Raw genomic sequence first — 21617 nt, forward strand, 5'->3', positions numbered from 1 at the left:
TGTCTCAACATCTGTAAAATGAAGATAATACTTTCCTCTTGAGGTTGTCATTACAATTAAGTAAGGTAAGTTATGTAAAATGCATAGCTGTCTGGCAAGTGATGTCATGCCTGCAGCTACTAATATTATTAATACATTTGTTCTCTAATTCTCAATGCTTCAGGTTCAGTGACTTACAGGTGCTGTATAAAATAAGTTCTCCAGAAGGTTCTGGTCATACTGAGGGTCATTCAGCTCACTGATGCAATACACATCACTCCCAGGAGATGGGGAATCTGGAGGAGAGCCTAGCCCATCCCAGAAATTGCCTTGGGATAATTCAGCACTGCAGAGATAAGAAAACAAAGCAGAAGAATTTTAATAGAAGTTTCAGCTGAACTATTCTCTCTTTAGTGAAACTTTCTGAGGTTCTAAATGTGGAAGGAGATATGTTAAACAAAAGACTCACATTAAACAAAAGACTACTGAATAAATATTTCCCAATTATACTACCCCTTCTCTGGGATGCTAACAACCAGTATTCAAAAACACACTACTGACACTGATTGTGATCTCATTCATGTATTCAACAAACATTTATTGGTCACTTATTATGTGCTAGGTCCTGGAAGATATAGAGGTGGCTAAGCTAACACAATCTGTACTCTTGTATTATTTATAGTCTGATAGGGAGAAAAAAGGGTATAATTCAATGAGTTAAATATTATATATCAATTTTGCAAAAAATTCACAGATACACCCACTTCCAATAAACAAAAATACGTGTATTTAGGACTAATTATGGTGATATTAGTTCTATATCGAATACAAAAAATGAATAAAACACAGTTTACAAACTAATAGGAAGATAAGCATATAAGTAACTATAAACTCAGAATTTTGAAGGAACAAATACTCCTTTTTTTTTTTTTGAAATCCCACGCTGGTATCTTTTTTTTTTTTTTTTTTGAGGTGGAGTTTTGCTCTTATTGCCCAGGCTGGAGTGCCATGGCATGATCTAGGCTCACTGCAACCTCTGCCTCCTGGGTTCAAGTGATTCTCCTGCCTTAGCTTCCCTAGTAGCTGGGATTATAGGTGCCTGCCACCATGCCTGGCTAATTTTTGTATTTTTAGAGATGGGGTTTCACCATGTTGGCCAGGCTGGTCTCTAACTCCTTAGGTGATCCACCCACCTTGGCCTCCCAAAGTGCTGGGATTACTGGTCCCTTTTTTGATAGCAATTTTTACTTTCTAACTTTCTTTCAGGTCCTTGTATAAATTCCATATTTTCCCTCAAAGTTTAGGCTCCTTGAGGGCAAAGTATGCATATATTTCTGTTTCTCCTACAGTAATTAACATTTAATAAGCACCTGTTAGTGAACTTAATGATTTCTTAATGAACATATGCCAGGTACTGTAATACATATTTTATTTATTATTTCTTTCCATGTTGCTTCCTTTCAAGCTAGCTGCTATACTTTTTTCCTTAATTTCTCAAGAAAATAGTATATAATCACTACCTTCAAATTAGACAGTGTTCTTATATTATTTTGAACAAGCAGATAGTTAACATTCCCTTCCTCACCTTTCCTTAGGCTACAGCAGGGTTTCTCAATCTCAGCCCTGCTGACATGTTGGGTCAGACAATTCTTTATCTTTGGGACTGTCCTATGCATTTCAGATCCCTGGCCTCCACTTACCAGATGCCAGTAGCACGTTCCCAGTTGTGACAACCGAGAAATGTCTCCAGACACTGTAAACGTCTCATGGGGTTGGGGTGGGGAAGAATCACCCCCTCCTTGAAAACCATCAATCTATAGTAACTCTCAAAGTTCAGAACAGCTTCCTAACTGCCATAATCCAACTAACAACTTCCCAGTCGACATGGCCTCTCTGCAGCTTCTGCAGCCCAGGAGTTTGAGACCTACTTCATTTTGAAACTTTACTTTTTGTTCTTTTATATAACTGTATTATTTGCCACATATACGCTCCCCTTTGTATACCCTTAAAGTTATGAAAATTTTTCCAGTTGCTTGTTATTCCCCACTTTGTACACCCTTAAAAGTTATGAAGACTTTTCCACTTTTTACTCTTTTTTGAAATTAATATTTATTTGAATTTATTCACCTGTCTATGATATACTAAAAGGGCTAAAATTTGCCTGTGTTCCTTGGCCATAAAATAAGCCTATTCTCATGACTATCCTTTTCTTTTTCTTCTTAGACATAATTTTAAATAAAAGAATACACATACCTATTTTGAAAGTCAAATACGACTACAAGGCTTATAATAAAAAATAGTAGCTGACTGACTCCTCAGAGGTGATCACTTTCAATTCCCTTGGATGCTTCTTCTGGTATTTACCTCCATATTTCTCTTTTTAAAAATTTTATTAGAGACATGGTATTGCTTTATTGCCCAGCCTGGAGTGCACTGGTGTGATCATAGCTCACTGAAGCCTCGAACTCCTGGGCTCAAGGGTTCCTCCTGTCTCAGCCTCCCTAGTAGTAGCTAGGATTACAGGTGCACACCAATACACTCGGCTAATTAAAAATTTTTGTAGAGATTGGGCCTCATTATGTTGCCCAGGCTGGTCTTGAACTAAACGATCTGACATAGCCTCCCAAAATACTGGAATTACAGGTGTGAGCCCCCATGCCTGGCTTTACCTCTATATTTTGAAGTGACACATTAATATACTGTTATTTTCTGATTTTTCACTTTTCTGTATGATCTATGAACTTCCTATTATGAAAAATGAAGGACCCACTCTCTTATACCATTACACTTGAACCACACATTTCCCTTTTACCCATCTTCTCTATTTAGTTATATTACAAATTTTTTGGTTAAATTAATTTTCAGGGTTAATATTGTATCAGAGCCAAGTACAGTATAATTTATTGCACCTTTTTTCTTATACAACTAATTATCCCTGGTATAAATTAACTGCCTTAATTTTCATTTGCTTAGTTTTCTTTGACTCTATTACTACTTTACGAGTGAACTCTTCAAGAGAATTGAAAATTTCCTTCGAGAGAACTTAAAATTTGGTCAATATATGTTCCATTCCCCTCCACCTCTGCACTCCTTAGAAACATCCCTACTGAAGTCAGGGATGCCCCCATATGGACTGTTTGCTCTCTCTCTATGACATACACCCGAAATCTCCTTCTATCCCTCTTCTGTGTTGTAGCCCCTATTTCTTAGACTATATGTCTTACTCTTTCTTCCTAAAATAAATGTTCAGTAGAAGACATTTTCCTGTGGTTTTCTGAGGAACAGTGCAAGACAAGTAAACTTCTGAGACTATGGATAAATAAAGTTATTTTTACTCTACCCTCACACTTGATTAATAGTTTGATTAGGAGTGGAATTTTAGGTTGAAAATAATTTTACTTCAGAAATCTTAAGACATTTCTGCACTGAATTCCAAGGAACTGGTAGAAAATCTGATGTCATTCCAATTCCTGATACTGTATATGTGACCTTTATTCTTTCTCCCTCTCTGGAAGCTTTTAATATGGTCTCTCAGTATTTTAAAATTTCATAATTATGTGTCTTGGTGTATCTTTTTTCATTCACTGTTCTGAGTTCTTGATCTTTCTTTTTCCATAAACAGCTTTATTGAGATATAATTCACATACCATACAATCTTCCCATTTAAAGTGAGCAATTTGGTCAGACATGGTGCTCACGCCTGTAATCCCAGCACTTTGGGAGGCCGAGGCCGTCGGAAGACTTGAGGTCAGGAGTTCAAGACCAGCCTGGCCAACACGGTGAAACCCCATCTCTACTAAAGATACAAAAAATTAGCTGGGCATGGTGGCATGCGCCTGCAATCCCAGCTACTCGGGAAGCTGAGGCAGGAGAATCGCTTGAACCCAGAAAGTGGAGGTTGCAGTTAGCTGAGGTTGCGCCACTGCACTCCAGCCTGGGTGACAAAGCAAAACTCTGTCTCAAAAAAATAAAAATAAAAAGACTAAATAAATAAAGTGAGCAATTCAATAGTTTTTAGTATGTTCATAAATGTGACCAACCATCACCACTCAATTTTAAAACATTTTCATCATCTCAAAAAGAAACTCCATAACCTTCAGCTATCACTACCCTAACCATCATCACTCCCAGACCTAAGGAACTATTAATCTATTTTCTGTTTCTATAGATTTGCCTATTTGGACATTTCATCTAAATGAAATAAAAGTATATATATTTGTTTGTGACTGGCTTCTTTTTATCTGAGACAAGGTCTTGCTCTGCAACCCAGGCTGGAGTACAGTGTTGCAATCACAGCTTACTGCAGCCTCAACCTCCCAGTCTCAACTGATCCTCCCACCTCAGCCTTCTGAGTAGGCAGGACCACAGGCGTACGCCACCAAACCAGGCTAATTTTTTACTTTTTGTAGAGATGGGGTCTCCCCCTGTTGCCCAGGCTGGTCTTGAACTCCTGAGCTAAAGCGATTCTCCCAACTTGGCCTGCCAGATCACAGGTGTGAGCTACCACACTGCGCCCGGCCTGGCTTCTTTCAATTAGCATGTTTTTAAGGTTCATCCATGCTGTAGCATGTAGCGGTACTTCACCTTGATGGCCAAAGGTGAAAACACTACTCTACTGTATGGATACTCCAGATTTCTTAATCCATTCATCAGCTGATAGACATTTAGATTGTTTCAATATTGGGGTTGCTTAATTTTTTTTTTTTTTTGCATGTGACTATCCAGTTGAATAATGCTGGTATGAACATTCATGTACACATTTTTACATAGATGTATGTTTTAATTTCCCTTGGGTATATAGCTAGGAGTTGAATTGCTGGGTCACATGGTAAACATTTGTTTAAAAATTTTATTGTTTTCTGTCATATGGTAAATCTATAGGTACGAGTTTGAGGAGTGGACAGACTATTTTCCAAAGTAGCTTCATCATTTTACATTCCTGCCAGCAGTGTACCAGGGTTTCAAATTCTCCACATCCTCATTAATGCATAGACTATTTGACTTTAGTGGGTGTGAAGTAGTATCTCATTGTCTTGATTTCCCGATAACAAATGGTGTCAAGCATCTTTTCATGCGTATATTGGCTTTTTTTGTTTTTTTTTTGAGACGGAGTCTCACTCTGTCGCCCAGGCTGGAGTGTAGTGGCGCGATCTCGGCTCACTGCAAGCTCCGCCTCCTGGGTTCATGCCATTCTCCTGCCTCAGCCTCCTTAGTAGCTAGGACTACAGGCGCCTGCTACCACACCTGGCTAATTTTTTTGTGTTTTCAGTAGAGATGGGGTTTCACTGTGTTAGCCAGGATGGTCTCCATCTCCTGACCTCGTGATCTACCTGCCTCGGCCTCCCAAAGTGCCGGGATCACAGGCGTGAGCCACCACGCCCAGCCATATTGGCTATCTTAATATATTTTTTGGACAAATGTTTATTCAGATCCATTGCCCATATTTTTAATTGGATTATTTGTTCCTTAATTATTAAGTCATATAAGTTATTTATATGTTCTATATATAAGTCCTGTATCAGATGTAAGATTTGTAAATATTTTTTCCCTTTCTGTGGTGTCTTCTCACTTTAATAGAGTCCTTTGAAGCACACACGTTTTTAATTTTGATGGAATCCAATTTATGTATCTTTTCTTGTTTGTGCTTTTGGTGTCATATCTAAGAATCATTTCCCAAATTCAAGGTCACAGATTTACCTTTGTTTTCTCTAAGAGTTTTATAGTTTTAGCTCTTCCATTTAGCTGTTTGATACATTTTATTTATTTTTTTTTTATTGATCATTCTTGGGTGTTTCTCGCAGAGGGGGATTTGGCAGGGTCATAGGACAATAGTGGAGGGAAGGTCAGCAGATAAACAAGTGAACAAAGGTCTCTGGTTTTCCTAGGCAGAGGACCCAGCGGCCTTCCGCAGAGTTTGTGTCCCTGGGTGCTTGAGATTAGGGAGTGGTGATGACTTAACGAGCATGCTGCCTTCAAGCATCTGTTTAACAAAGCACATCTTGCACCGCCCTTAATCCATTTAACCCTGAGTGGACACAGCACATGTTTCAGAGAGCACAGGGTTGGGGATAAGGTCATAGATCAACAGGATCCCAAGGCAGAAGAATTTTTCTTAGTACAGAACAAAATGAAAAGTCTCCCATGTCTACTTCTTTCTACACAGACACGGCAACCATCCGATTTCTCAATCTTTTCCCCACCTTTCCCCCTTTCCTATTCCACAAAACCACCATTGTCATCATGGCCCGTTCTCAATGAGCTGTTGGGTACACCTCCCAGACGGGGTGGTGGCCAGGCATAGGGGCTCCTCACTTCCCAGTAGGGGCGGCTGGGCAGAGGCGCCCCTCACCTCCCGGACGGGGCGGCTGGCCTGGCGGGGGCTGACCCCCACCTCCCTCCCGGACGGGGTGGCTGCCGGGCGGAGACGCTCCTCACTTCCCAGACGGGGTGGCTGCCGGGCGGAGGGGCTCCTCACTTCTCAGATGGGGCGGCTGCCGGGCGGAGGGGCTCCTCAATTCTCAGACGGGGCGGCTGCCAGGCAGAGGGTCTCCTCATTTCTCAGACGGGGCGGCCGGGCAGAGACGCTCCTCACCTCCCAGACGGGGTCGCGGCCGGGCAGAGGCACTCCTCACATCCCAGACGGGGCGGCGGGGCAGAGGCGCTCCCCACATCTCAGACGATGGGTGGCCGGGCAGAGACGCTCCTCACTTCCTAGATGGGATGGCGGCCGGGAAGAGGTGCTCCTCACTTCCTAGATAGGATGGTGGGCGGGCAGAGACGCTCCTCACTTTCCAGACTGGGCAGCCAGGCAGAGGGGCTCCTCACATCCCAGACGATGGGCGGCCAGGCAGAGACGCTCCTCACTTCCCAGATGGGGTGGCGGCCGGGCAGAGGCTGCAATCTCGGCACTTTGGGAGGCCAAGGCAGGCGGCTGGGAGGTGGAGGTTGTAGCGAGCCGAGATCACGCCACTGCACTCCAGCCTGGGCACCATTGAGCACTGAGTGAACGAGACTCCGTCTGCAATCCCGGCACCTCGTGAGGCCGAGGCTGGCGGATCACTCGCAGTTAGGAGCTGCAGACCAGCCCGGCCAACACAGAGAAACCCCGTCTCCACCAAAAAAATACGAAAACCAGTCAGGTGTGGCGGCACGCGCCTGCAATCGCAGGCACTCGGCAGGCTGAGGCAGGAGAATCAGGCAGGGAGGTTGCAGTGAGCCGAGATGGCAGCAGTACACTCCAGCTTCGGCTCAGCATCAGAGGGAGACGGAGACCGTGGGGAGAGGGAGAGGGAGACCGTGGAGAGAGGGAGAGGGAGACCGTGGAGAGAGGGAGAGGGAGAGGGGAGAGGGGAGAGGGGAGAGGGGCTGTTTGATCCATTTTGAGTTAATTTTTGTACATGGTGTGAGATAAGGGTCCAACTTTTTTTTTTTTTTTTTTTTTTTAGAAACAGGTCTCGCTTTGTCGCTGAAGTTGGAATGCGGTGGTGTAATCCTAGCTCATTGTATCGTTGAACTCCTGGGCTCAAGTAATCCTCCTGCCTCAGTCTCCTGAGTAGCTAGGACTACAGTCATATGCCACCATACCTAGCTAATCTTTTTTATTTTTATTTTTTGTAGAGATGGGGGTTTCACTATGTAGTCCAGGCTGGTCTCAAACTCCTGGCCTCAAATGACCCTACTGCCTCAGCCTCCCAAAATGTTGGGATTACACCATGAGCCACCGTGCCTGGTCCCAACTTCTTTTTTTCTGCATGGGGCTATCCAGTTGTTCCAGCACCATCTGTTGAAAATACTATTTGTTGCCCCATTGATTGGTCTTCACAGCCTTGTCTAACTCATATTAGTTGACCACAGACAGATGGGTTTTTTTCTAAACTATCAATTCTATTCCATTGATTTATATGTCTATCCTTATGCCAGTATCACACTGACTTGATTAGTGTTGTTCTGTAGTAAGCTTTAAAATTGGAAAGTGTGAGTCCTACTTTCTCTTTTTTCAAGATTGTTTTGGCTGTTCTGGGTCCCCTGCAATTTCCTATGAATTTTAGAAACAGCTTGTCAATTTCCACAAAGAAGTCAGCTGGGATTCTGATATTGTGTTGAAAGATAAACACAGGATTTTTTCCATGTATTTAAATCTTCTTTATTTCAACAATGTTTTATAGTTTTTGATTTTTTATTTTTTTGAGACAAGATCTCACTATGTCACCCAGACTGGAGTGTAGTAATCATGGCTCACTGTTGCTCAAGGGATTCTCCTGCCTCAGCCTCCCAAGTAGCTGGGACTACAAGCGTGTGCCATCATGACTGGCTGTTTTTCTGCATCTCTTGAGATAATCATGTGGTTTTTGTTTTTTATTCTATTGATATGGTGAGGCCAGGTGCAGTGGCTCACGCCTGTAATCCCAGCTACTTGGGAGGCTAGGGCAGGAGAATCACTTGAACCCAGGAGGCAGAGGTTGCAGTAAGCTGAGATCAAGCCATTACACTCTAGCCTAGGTGATACAGTGAGACTCGGTCTCAAAAAAAAAAAAATCTATCTGTCTATCTCTCTCTCTTTATAGATACAGATATAGATAATGGTGGATCACATATATTGAATTTCAGGTGTCAAACTAACTCTCATTCCTGGAATAAATCCTGCTTGGTCATAGTATAAAATTATTTTTATATGTTGCTGGGTTCGGTTTGCAAGTATTTTCTGGAGTATGTTGTGTTGTTACTTCCCTGTAATAGAAATCTAAACTTCAGATCAAACTAATTGGAGGTTTTGTTTTTCTTTTTTTTTTTTTGAGATGGAGTCTTACTCCTTCTATCATCCAGGCCAGAGTGCAGTAGCACGATCTCGGCTCATTGCAACCTCTGCCTCCAGGTTTCAAGCAATTCTCCTGCCTCAGCCTCCTGAGTAGCTGCACCACCACGCCTGGCTCATTTTTGTACTGTTAGCAGAGACAGGGTTTCACCCTGTTGGCCAGACTGGTCTCGAACTCCTGAACTCTGGTGATCCGCCCACCTTGGCCTCCCAAAGTGCTGGGATTATAGGCGTGAGCTTTTGGAGCCTTTGAAACACATGTTCTCCCATAACCTTTAAAACTTCGGCACATATTGCTTTTAACCACTATGCCCTATTAACTTTCCAAGACATGAATGTAGACAGTATCTTTTATTCAAGAGACAATAAATAGATGAGTCTGGTTGGAGGGCACATGTTATTCATAATGTTAACATAAACAGCTACCAACAGTAAAAATACTATATGTCGGCCAGGCACTGTGGCTCATGCTTGTAATCCCAGCACTTTGGGAGGCTGAAGCGAGTGGATCACTTGAGGTCAAGAGTTCGAGACCAGCCTGGACAACATGGTGAAACCCCGTCGCTACTAAAAATACAAAAATTAGCCAAAAGTGGTAGTGCATGCCTGCAGAACCAGCTACTTGGGAGGCAGAGGCAGGATAATTGCTTGAACCCAGGAGGAGGTTTCAGTGAGCTGAGACTGTACCATGGCACTCCAGCCTGGGCAACAGAGTGAGACTCCGTCTCAAAAAAACAAAAAACAAAAAACAAAAAAAAGCCCCGCAAAATATTATGTGTCAAGCATTGTGTTACTCCTCTATATACATCATTTTTAATCCTTACAACAATTTTGCAAAGTTAGGTACAATTCCAATTTTACCAATGCCTCTGAAGTTCAGAGATACCTGCTTAAGGCCACAAAGCTAATTAGAGATGAACCTCGAATTTCCACTTGTATCTGTTTAAAATCCATGCTCTTTTCATCATACCATGTTAACACTGGTATTGGGGAAAGAGTTGGGAGATAAGAACGGTAAGGTAGAATGGGATCATTCTGTAAGTGAAACCAAAAGTAAAGGGCTAAAGTATGGAGTTTTATTTAGTAGGCAATAGTGATAGTTTAAGGAATAGGGAAGGGCTTGGTTAGTCTAAGGACATGTTACTTTAGGAAGATGAATCTGATAACAATGCATACTATGAATTGGAGGAAGAGTTTAAAAGGAAGAAAGCCAGTTAATAGTGCTTACCTGCCTAATAGCAGCTGTATAGCTCTGGTATCAGCTTTTGTGTCATGTCTCCAAAATGTATTCTCAGTTGAAGGGAGGAGGTGATCTTCAATGTGGTCTTTAAACTGATTCCTAGAAAAGGCTCTGATCCTAAGGTGTGGAAAAATACTTTCTCACTGAGTGGCTAACAGATGGAAAAAATCTAAATCATCATCACTTCATACATGCAGCTGGTCTGACTCAGAAAATTTAACATACTTTAGACTTAACTGCCTTAAATAAAACTTTACACTTTGCAAAGCTCTTTCCTACAGTAGAATCCCATCTCATTTCTGTGAGGTAGGGAGAGAATATCCCCATTTTACATCCAAGGATACCAGTTCGGAGACAGTAAAGAATTTACCCATTTACACATGCTGCAAGTACCAGTGCTAGGATAAGATTTTTAGTATCTTAACTCCTAGTGTAGGCTTCTTTCCCACCACATCAGGAATTATTTGATAAGCATTTCCAAGATTATCCAGTCCATAACTTGACAGGTTAACAACTATTAAGAAATGAACTGTTAAGGTTCTGTCTATCCTGTAACTTACTGTGTTGATGCTCTAAGAGAATCTTCATTAATAGGAGGATGAACTTGGTCCAACAACATGCTCGTCTCTGGGCTTGATTTCATTGCAGAAATCACCATGGCATTACGCAGTTTATTGCCTTGTTCTAACAGAGCTGAAGAGGGTAAATGCAGAAAACAGAAAAATCCAAAATGCAGCAGAAACATTTGGAATATTCAGTGCATTTCCTTCTATCAGAGGACTCACTAGTGTGTACTGTAATAGTTTGCTCATCTGCCTTCCCCACTAGCTTGAGAATTCCTTGAGGACATTTACGCAAAAGAGATGTTTACTGAGTTTCTACTGTGCACTGTTTTAGATGCTGGCATTGTAACAACGAATGAAGTCTCCATTCCAGAGACTGACCTCTTGTGGGGGTTGTTATATCCATATACTGGCTCTTCCAACTGGTGCTTGTACCTAATAAGGTTAGTAATGTTTATATATTGTTTTTGTATCCAGATATCAAATTTATACTTCTATGGATGAAGAAAAGAGTGCTAAAAAGCTTCCATGACTCATACAGCAGGTTAATGGAAAAGTCAGGATAAAACCTGACTTTTCCGACTTTCTGATAGGTAAAATTTACCCCATCCCTTAAGGGGTCCCACAACAATAGCAGCAACACAAATCAGAGAATACACTTATGGAATGTTTACCACATGCGAGGCACTATTCTAAGTATTTTAACGTGTATTACTCATTTAATCCTCCCAACAGTCCTCTGAGATATGTACTATGACTGCTTTTGTTTTCCAGATAAAAAATTGAGGCAGAGAGTAGGTAACTTGACCAAGTTGTACACGCAATACATCTATAACCAGATGATTCCACATCCTGTGCTTTTAACTGCTATACTATGACCCTACTTAGTTCTTAGGCTTCTTTTTAAAAGCTGAGTACTAGCTGGGCATGGCAGCATGTGCCCATGGTCCCAGCTACTTGGGAGGCTGAGGCAGGAGGACTGCTTAAGTCAGGAAGACTGCTTGAGTCTAGGAGTTTGAGGTGATAGTGTGCTATAACCACACCTATGAATAGTCACAGTGTTCCAGCCTGGGCAACATAGTGAGATTCTGTTTCTAAATAAAAACAAATAAAATAAAAAAGCTCAGGCCCAATAGTATTGTTCCAACAGATACAGGAGGTATTATTATTTTCTTGAGGTTCCACAGGTGCTTAGAAAGTGCCCAACTCCTAGTCTAATTTTATAATTTCTAAAAATAAAATATGATGGTTAGGCCAAGAAAAAAAACAAGTCAAATATATCCATAGTCTTACTCATTATTTACATATGTTTAGAGACAGAGTCTTGCTCTGTTGCCCTAGCTGGAATGCAGTGGTACAATCAAGTTCGCTACAGCCTCGAACTTCCAGGCTCAAGCAATCCTCCCACCTCAGTCTCCCAAGTAGCTAGACTATAGGTGCATACCACCATGCCTGGCTTATTTTTTATTTTTTTGTACAGATGGTATCTTGCTATGTTGCCCAGGCTGGTCTTGAACTCTTGGCCTGAAGCTATCTTCCTGCCCTGGCCTCCCAAAGTCCATAAACATCAAAACATCTAATATTTGTTACTATAAAGAGGTCAAAATATAGCTTAAAAACTTAAAAAAAATCCAAAATCTTAAATATCGTATGTTCAATGTGTGATGTGGCAATACAACTAAACTAAAAAATAAAGCTCACTCACTGTGATAGGCAGAATTCTAAGATGGCTACCCCAAGATCCCCATTGCCTCATATACTCATACTTCGTCCTAGTGATTCAAACACTTGTCTAGGTATTACCATGAAAGGATTTTGCAGATGTAATTATTTAAAACTTTTTTTTTTTTTTTTGAGACAAGGTCTTACTCTGTTACCCAGGCTAGAGTGCACTGGCATGATCATGACTCACTGGAGCCTCGACCTCCCAGGGTCAAGTGATCCTCCCACCACAGCCTCCCAAAGTGCTGGGATTACAGGCATGAGCCAGCTTGCCCGGACTTGCAGATGTAATTAATGCTTACCTTAAGACAGGAAGATTATCTTGGTAGGCAGAATCTAATCATATTAACCTTTTAAAGCAAATTTTTCTCTGGCTGGTTAAAGGATATGATAGTCAGAGATGTGAAGTATGAGAAGAATCTAATGTATCATTGTTATTTTGAAAATGGGGAAGAACAGGATCCTGCTGTGTAGTTAGTGTTTCATAAATACTAGCTGGTTGACTGATACAGCTTTGTACCCTCTATTCTGGTATGTTATTAGTACATCAAAGACCAGAAAAATCATTAGGTTTATGTATTTGTTGTGTCCCTCACATGACCTCAACTCTATGCTTACTAAAGTGGCCCACTTACTCTTGTGGTTGGAAGACACCTTTAAAGATCTTATCCAGTGCAACTGGAGGCCGTTATCCTAGGTGAACTAAGTCAGGAACAGAAAACTAAATACTGCATGTTTTCACTTATAAATGGGATCTAAAAACTGGGTACTCAGGGATATAAAGATGGTAACAATAGAAACTGGGGACTACTAGAGGGGTAGGGAAGATGGGGGCAAGGGTTGAAAAACTATTGGGTGCTATGCTCAGTACCTGGGTGATAGGATCATTCATACCCCAATTCTCAGCATCATGCAATATACCCAGGAAAGAAACCTGCATATATACCTCCTGAATCTAAAATAAAATTGAAAAAAAAAAAAGATTTTATCCAGCTATGTACTTGATAATTTAACCCTATCTGTAAAAGTCACATCAGAAGGTTATCCAGCCCACACTTGACCATTTACAGTGATGTGGTCCCTCTCCCATTTGTGCACAAGTCAGACTACTAACTCAGACCGAGTCGAAATCTACCTTGTTTTACCTTTAAATCCACAGATCCTAGTAACTCTTATTGAAGAGGTTGCACATTGACAGCCCATGGGTTGTGCATGGCATATTTTGTTTGGCTTGAATAGCTGGCCAGCAAGGTCTTGATTTAAAAAGCAAAAGCAAAACAAAACAGGCCTAGGTAAACAATGAACCTAGAGTAAGATGAAGCATAGAACTTTACCTTAAAGTCTGAGACAGTAATAAATGAGAGCTGCCCCCTTTGATAGCACAGGAGCTGCCTAAGTCTGAGCTTGTGTTTTCATTTTAAAATGGGGATAATGCCAACCTCACGTGACTTTTGTAAGATTATGTATATAAAGCACTTGGCATAGTAGCTAGCACATAATTAGTGCTCAATAAGTGGCAGCTGTTTTCTCCAGGCTATCTCTTGCTGCTCCTTTTACCAGTCTGGTTACTGTCCTTAGAAGGAACACATCTCCTCTCCAGAACACATGGACACAGGGAGGGGAACATCACAGACCGGGACCTGTCAGGGGGTAGGGGGCTAGGGGAGAGATAGCATTAGGAGAAATACCTAATGTAGGTTACAGGTTGATGGGTGCAGCAAACATCATGGCACGTGTATACCTATGTAACAAAACTGCACATTCTGCACATGTACCCCAGAACTTAAAAGTAAATAAAAAAAAATAAAAGTTAAAAAAAAAAGAAGGAACACATCTCCTTTCCCTTAGATCTTTAATGTTACCTTCTTCTTTCTCTTTGCTTTTTTTTTTTTAGAGATGAGATCTTGCTATGTTGTCCAGGCTGGACTCGAACTCCTAGGCTCAAGTGATCCTCTTACCTCAGCCTCCTGAGTAGCTTAATGTTATCTTCTTAATGAGGTCTTCCTTTGCCAACCTATGTAAAACTAACATCCCCTTCTCTCACCTTCCTGGCCATTGCCATGATCACCAAGTAACACACAGTTATTTATTTAGTCTATCATTTGTCTTCCAATCAATATAAAATCCATACAGCAGGAGTTTATATATATATATTTAACTACTGTAGCCCTGATACCTAGAAGAGCACCAGACATTTGGTAGTGCTGAATAGATAACTGCTTATTGAGTCAACAAATATCTTTCCTAAAGTCTGGTGCTCAAGTCTACACAAATGAGCTGACAAGTGCTGAGTACATTGGGTCAATTTTCCTTCTTGTTAATGTAGTCTTTGCATTAAAGACTAAAATTAATAGTTTATAATCTTGGAGTGTATATATATATATACTTTTTTTTGGAATTATATATATATATATTTTTTCTTTTTTTTCTTTTTGAGACAGAGTCTCGCTCCATTGCCCAGGCTGGAGTGCAGTGGTACGATCTTGGATCACTGCAACCTCTGCCTCCTGAGTTCAAGCGATTCTCCTGCCTCAGCCTCCTGAGTAGTTGGGACTACAGGCACCTACCACCACACCCAGCTAATTTTTTGTATTTTTAGTAGAGACAGGGTTTCACCATGTTGGCCAGGCTAGTTTCGAACTCCTGACCTCAAGTGATCTGCCCGCCTCAGCCTCCCAAAGTGTTGGGATTACAGGCGTGAGCCACCGTGCCTGGCCCGTGTATTTTTTAGAGTAGGGAATCTAAGACAATTCAGTTGAAAAACTATAAACAAAATGTTTTTGTTCTTTTACAAAATGTCCTTAAGAATGTAAATTATGTACCCAAATAGTTATTTAAAAGACTTTTCTGATGCTACAGATATTTTAATTTTGGAAATTTTACTTGTAGGGATGTAGACAAATTCCTGTTATGATCTTGAGGTCAAAGAGATACATGGTTGACCATTACAGTGTAATGTAAGTCAATTGCTTTTATTATACCACTCCTTAACATGAGGTAATCTAATTCTGTTCCTGTTTGCTTTTTTATTTCTGTCTAAGCCCTTATAAGGGTAAACTGTCTCCTTTCTTCTTCTATTTGCCCACAGTCATTATTTAATTCCCAGGATTAAGATCAGCAGCTGTGTACTGAATGTTCTCACTAAGACTAAGAGTTTTCAGAATGTGAAATGGATTTTGTACTAGTCTCCATACAGTGGGATAAATAAATGCTGATCACGAGACAAAAACCTTACCTGCCTTGAATTATTTGGGACAAAATAAGGACTAATCCTTTTCTATGATAAAGGTTTTCCCCTCATATCCAATTCCTTTTAAACGATTCCTTCCCCAAACTTACAATTATAAGCACTGAGTAATTATTCAGAAATACCTTGGTGGTTTAATACGGCTGTCTTTAAATGGTGTGAGATGCTGGACTCTAGCAAGACTGCCTGTTTTTATTTGACTTAGTTCAAACAAGAGTCTTGGTTCTCTTTGTAGGCTGGCTAACAAGCAGAGCAATCCCAATAAACGTAGTTTAGTCTGACTCAGTTCACAAATACATACATACCTGAAAGAAGATCCTTGGTAGGGAGGTTGTTTGAAGAAAGAATGCATGAGTCACTGTGACTCTTGGCAACTGTTCTAATTTGAGGCTGGAATTCAGAACTGTTCAGAAGGGACATCTGCTTCTGTGGAGCTCTGCCTTTCAGAGTTACAGACTCTAAACTCTGTCCTGAATTAAGACTGTGCTGTAGTCCAAAGGAAGAATCCTTTATTGTATCAGGGTTCTCTGCAAAGTATACATGGTCTTTTCCCCTGTTTTTTTAAAAAAGGAGAACATCAGCAATATATAATCTATTATGGTAACATTCTATTTTGTCAGAGACAGAAAGTAGACCAGTGGTTTTGGCAAGGTAGTTTGGACCTCAAAAAGGGTGACTTATTTGCAATACAACTTTGTAAATCTCTTTTTCATCTCCCAAATTATAGAAATAATAGATGCTTTACCTACAGTGAGGGAGTCATAGCTTAAACGAGACAATAAAATGAAGAGCTCAGCAGAGCCTGACACAAAGCAAATGCTTCATAAATAATTACTTAAAACAAAAACCTGATTCTTATTCCATTCTGTTTCACAGAATAGCTCCCTGTCCCTCTTTTCCCTCATGAACATCTGTCCTGCATCTGGATATCATTTAGTCATTTATCTGTATGTTGGCTTCTCCGCTAGATTGTGAGTAGTCCTGGAAAACAGAAATCATGTCTTACTTATTTCTAGGCCCAGCACCTAGTATCAAACCAGGACCAGAGTGGGTGCTTCACAGTTATCTGCTAAATGAGGACTGTGCCTCTCTCTGCTGTTAATCTTTTACTCAACCATAAATGAAAGACAGAAATCACAACTACAGTGCAGTTAACTGACAGATTGACTGGTATTAGGTATGGTAATTACCTCGGAGTGGTTGATCTACTGCTGTTGGCTGCTAACTCTTTTCCATCAATTTTGATGGTATGTATGTCGCGAGGCCTTGATGGAACCTGAAACTGGGTACTGCTGGGTTCAGTATTCTCTCTGAATCCCTGCTTAGATAAAAGCACATTTTCTGTCACGTCAGTGGTAGGAAGTGGATGGTAGCTGTCGTAAGTTTCTGACAGAGGTTCCAGGGCAAGTGAGACCTAAGAGAGACAGGTAGTATATGAGAAATTTTCCTTAGCATTGATTAACTAATTTTAACACTCCCCTGCTTAATATTAATTAATGTCCCCCATTCCCTACAGGATTGTAAGGAATGTCCCCCATTCCCTACAGGATTGTAAGGAATGTCCCCCATTCCTTACAAGATTAATGTCCCCCATTAATTATCTAAATTCCTGCCTACCTTGGAAGCCTCATCTCTTACTAAGCTTCCTTCCTTCATCCCTCTGTTCCAATAGACCAATTACTTATGGTTCTCTAAATGTACCTTATATTTCACTGCTTTATGCCTTTGTATATACAATTTCCCCCAGTATTCCTTCTTTACGTCTAAGTAGAGATGCCATGTCCACTGCCTTCTTCATGTTTCTACTTAATCTGTATCTACCCATTAGCATAATCACCATTTACTGAACCTTTTACTACAGGCCAGTAACTGTGCTAAGTTCCTCATATAGAGAAGATAATGTGATTATACAAGGCCATCAGGAAAGTATATTACCCTAATTCGAAGATTCTTTTTTTTTAAAGCAAAGACTTGGAGAAGGTACTTGCGACCTTTCATTCATCATCCTGATTAGATTATGCATTCCTTGAAGCACGGGCTATCTTCTTCATTTTTCTATCGACTACTTAGCATAGTGTGTGTATAAATAGTATGCAAGTCTAATATGCCTAATAATGCTAATGGTCTGATGAATAAAAGAAGGACATAACATTTTCTGCATTCTTATTATTAGTTGCTTGGGAAAAATAAGGTCCTAGTTCTATGCTGGAGATGAAGAGGGGTGAGGAGGGAGGACAACTAAGATGAAAAGGTAATTACTTTAAGTTTCCTTATCATCTCCTTCCTGTGAGTTCAAGTTCTTTGTGAAAAGACTCTCTAGTCCTCTGAAAAGCCCAATGGAGAAATGCCTAATGGAGGAATGAAAAATAAAATGGAGTTTTGAAGCAAAACCTTAAGGAAGAAAGTGAAGGATATACTCCAAAGGAAAAGAATAGTAGCGCTGAAAGTTCAGTTTCAATGACAAAGAAAGCAGAAGGAATTGTTTAAGCACCCAAAGACCGTCAAATAATGAATGCCCTAACACAAAAATGAAAAACTGCAGTTAGATGTTTTACGATGTCTCTGGGAAGGTCAATGAAATATTTTATCCAGAAGAACTGCCAAGGCACAAACTCAATAAAACATGCCTGGGTCTTGATGAGAATTCTGTTCATGAACCATAATATAAAGTCCTTCAAATCTATTCATCATGAAGATCTTTGTACAAAGACAAATGACAGCAATGCGGTGGGATGAATACTCTGTGCAGTGATCACTGTTAACAGCATCACATAAAATCCTGGTTGCTCAAACATAAATGTCAGGAAGTGTTCCCTTACCATTCATCACTTGCCAAAGACTGCCTCTGCATTCTAGAAACAAAGGAGACACTGAGGATAAAGGTGTTCCTGGCCTTAACAATGAGCTGCTGACTGGCCACAGAGTTTGCTTTAACTCATAGGCCTGTACTGCCATTGGCCCTTGAATAAAGAGTCAGAGAAAGTCCAGACACTTGCCACGCCCATCTTACAATCAAAACACAGTGGCCTAACTCCTTTGTTTAGTTAAACAAATACTTGTTGATACCAGCTCTGTATCTCCCTGAGGAAAAGAGAGGACTAAAACAGGGACTCACACTGTAATCCCAGCACTTTGGGAGGCAGGGGTAGGAGTATTGCTTGAGCCCAGGAATTTGAGACTGGCCTGGGCAACATAGTGAGACCCTGTCACTATAAAAAATTAAAAAAAAAATTAGCTGGGCATGGTGGCATGTACCTTGAAGTCCTAGCTACTCGCTAGGCTGAGGCAGGAGGACTGCTTGAGCCCCGGATATTGAGGCTGCAGTGAGCTATGATTGTGCCACTGTACTACAGCCTGGGCAACAGAGCAAGACTCTGTTTCAAAAAAATAACCCCCTCCTCCCCCACAAAAACACCCTCTGCCTCAGAGGATCATAGTATTTTGTAGAGGAAGTTAAAAAAAAAAGTAATTTTTCCATTTCTCTATCGGCCAGGAAGGGCAGTGGTGACATACCTATCAAGTACAATGACTACGGCTTCTAGTGCTTTGGCAAAACCTTAGATATGGTTGCAATTTCATATTGTTGGAACATTTGCTGTATCCCTGGGGGTTACAGATCTCTCTCTGTTTGCTGTGGCTAAACCAAGAAAGAAGGCACACACAGATTTCTTCAGAAATTATGATTCCATGAAAGATTGTGAGGAGATGAAGAAGGCTGATATCTTTCGGAATACAAAGTGATTTTGAAATACAAAGAATTTCTTTGGGCTAAATTACGTAGAAGTTTGTCACTGATTTGTGTTCCTGAACTATGAAACATGAATATGTGGGCTAAGAAATAGTTTCTACTGATAAATAAACAATTAACAAAAAAGTAATTTTAATATAAAATAGTAAGTTTTAAGATAAGGATGTGTACTAGGTGGTATGGGAATGCTAAGAAGGGGTCTGAGGCTGGGGAAAAGGTGAGGAAGGAGTGCCAGGGATGATTTCCAGGAGTGAAATACAAACATTTGAGCTTAGAATCTTAAATACGAATGAGGCAGAAAAAGCTGAGGGGGATGGAAGTAGAACATTAGAAGCAGAGGGAAAAGTATTGGTCAAACTTTGATGGTATAAAACAGAAGAATGTTCTGTCAATTCCTAGCCGTCCAAGAGACCATCTACTTTAACCCTCCTGTTGCATTTAGCTCCCAGATCTTCATTCCTGTCCACCTCAATCATTCGCCTCCCCAATCATGATTCATCCTGGTGCTCACTCCTCTGCCAATCCCTTCATTGAGTCCTGTAGAATTTCTATTTTATACAAATTACTTTACCACTTTAATGAAACATTTTTTTCTTTAAATGTCCCCATTTCCTCAAAGTCTCTTCCAATAGAAACCACCTACACTTGCCAGGCTAAAGGGAGTTAACTTTTGCCTTTCTGGTGCTATCTCCAGACCATCATTCTATCACTTAAATATATCACCCCTCTTCCAAAGCCCACGCCATCCACATATACCAAGAATGTACCATATGCTTCTCACATCCGTAAGAGAACAACCTTAAGGACACTCATCAGTCTTCTAGCAATGACTCAAGGTTCGCTTTAACAATAAGTTGCCTACAATTATCTACTATATCTACAACATCTATCAGTATCAGAGAGAGCAAATTAGTAAGTATAATTTTCACAATCAAGTTGGTCAATGCAGCATTTTTTAAAAAGTCAACTATTTAACAATGCTTATTATTTTTTTAATTTAGAGACAGGGTCTCGCTCTGTCACCCAGGCTGGAGTGCAGTGGTGTGATCATAGCTCACTGTAACCTTGAACTCCTGGGCTCAAGTGATCCTCCTGTCTCAGCCTCCAAAGTAGCTGGGATTACTGGTGTGCACCACCACATCAAGCTAATTTTATTTTATATATTTATTTTATATATATTTATATATATATTTAATATATATTTTATATATTTTAGGGGTCTTGCTCTGTTTCCCAGGCTGGTCTCAAACTGCTGGCCTTAAGTGACTCTCCCACCTCAGCTTCCTGAGTAGCTGAAATTATGGGCACACGCTACCATGCCTGGCTCAATTTACTAAAATTGCATTGAAAAATTTTAAGTCTAGGTTCATTAAGGATATTGTTCTATACTTTTCTTATATTGCCCTCTGGTTTTGGTATTAAGGTGATGCAGGCCTTAAAATAACTGTTTTCTCCTTTATGTTTGGAAGAATTTGCCAGTAAAGTGATCTGGGCCTGGAGATTTCTTTTTCAGAAGGTTTTAAGCTAAAAATTAAATTTAAAAATAATTATCATTTTATTCAGGTTATCTATTTGATCTTGAGTGAGTTTTGGTAGTTTACAGTTTTTAAAGAATTGGCTCATTTCATCTAAGTTGTCAAATTAATATGTGTAGAGTTGTTCACAGTATTTCCTTAATATCTATGGGTGCTATAGGCTGCTGTCTTTCTTACAGTAGAATCAAAAGGAAAGTGAAATATTTGTGTTCATGAAAGAGAACAAGAGACATTAATTTCAAAACAAACAAAAGAAAAAAGCATATTTCTTTGTGGAAGAGAATGTGAAAGTTCATTATACAAATTGGGTCCTTCTTATCATATCCAACTAAATCAGTTGAGGGGCCAGGGGAAAAAAAGGGCTCAGGGTATATAGATTGCTCCAACAATGCAATTCTCTGCAAGCCTGGATGCAGAAATAGCCTGCTGTAACCCTTAGAGCAGTTTCACCTACCAATGAGAGGGTCACTCATCAAAAAGAGCTTGCCAGCTCCCCAGAGCTTCTCTAGTGCCAATAAGCTTTTTTGGCACACAATATGTATAGTTTTTCTTTTTTTAAAAAAAATTTTAATTTTAGGTTCAGGGGTACATGTGCAGATTTGTTATATAGGTAAACTCATGATGTGGGGGTCTGGTGTACAGATTATTTCATTACCCAGGTACTAAGCACAGTACCCGACAGGTTTTTTGTTCTGAACCTCTCCCTCTTCCCACTCTCCTCCTTCAAGTAGGTCCCAGTGTCTATTGTTCCTCTATTTCTGTTCATCTGTT

At 40.4% G+C, this 21617-nt stretch overlaps 1 protein-coding gene across 5 annotated transcripts in view; it reads right to left on the reverse strand.

Annotated features, from left to right (window-relative positions):
* Positions 1-21617, reverse strand: part of C2CD3 (C2 domain containing 3 centriole elongation regulator) — a 159570-nt gene that overhangs the window by 111417 nt on the left and 26536 nt on the right. For all 5 annotated transcript variants that reach the window (XM_055094647.2, XM_003814675.6, XM_055094648.2 and 2 more), the window contains 5 exons: positions 16754-16977; positions 15869-16116; positions 10592-10724; positions 10020-10148; positions 178-325 (listed from right to left, as the gene is read on the reverse strand). In XM_055094647.2, the coding sequence (XP_054950622.2) occupies positions 178-325; positions 10020-10148; positions 10592-10724; positions 15869-16116; positions 16754-16977 (882 nt within the window). The remainder of the gene's footprint in view (positions 1-177; positions 326-10019; positions 10149-10591; positions 10725-15868; positions 16117-16753; positions 16978-21617) is intronic.

The sequence above is a fragment of the Pan paniscus genome, chromosome 9 (genome assembly GCF_029289425.2).
Source record: "Pan paniscus chromosome 9, NHGRI_mPanPan1-v2.0_pri, whole genome shotgun sequence".
NCBI lineage: Eukaryota > Metazoa > Chordata > Mammalia > Primates > Hominidae > Pan > Pan paniscus.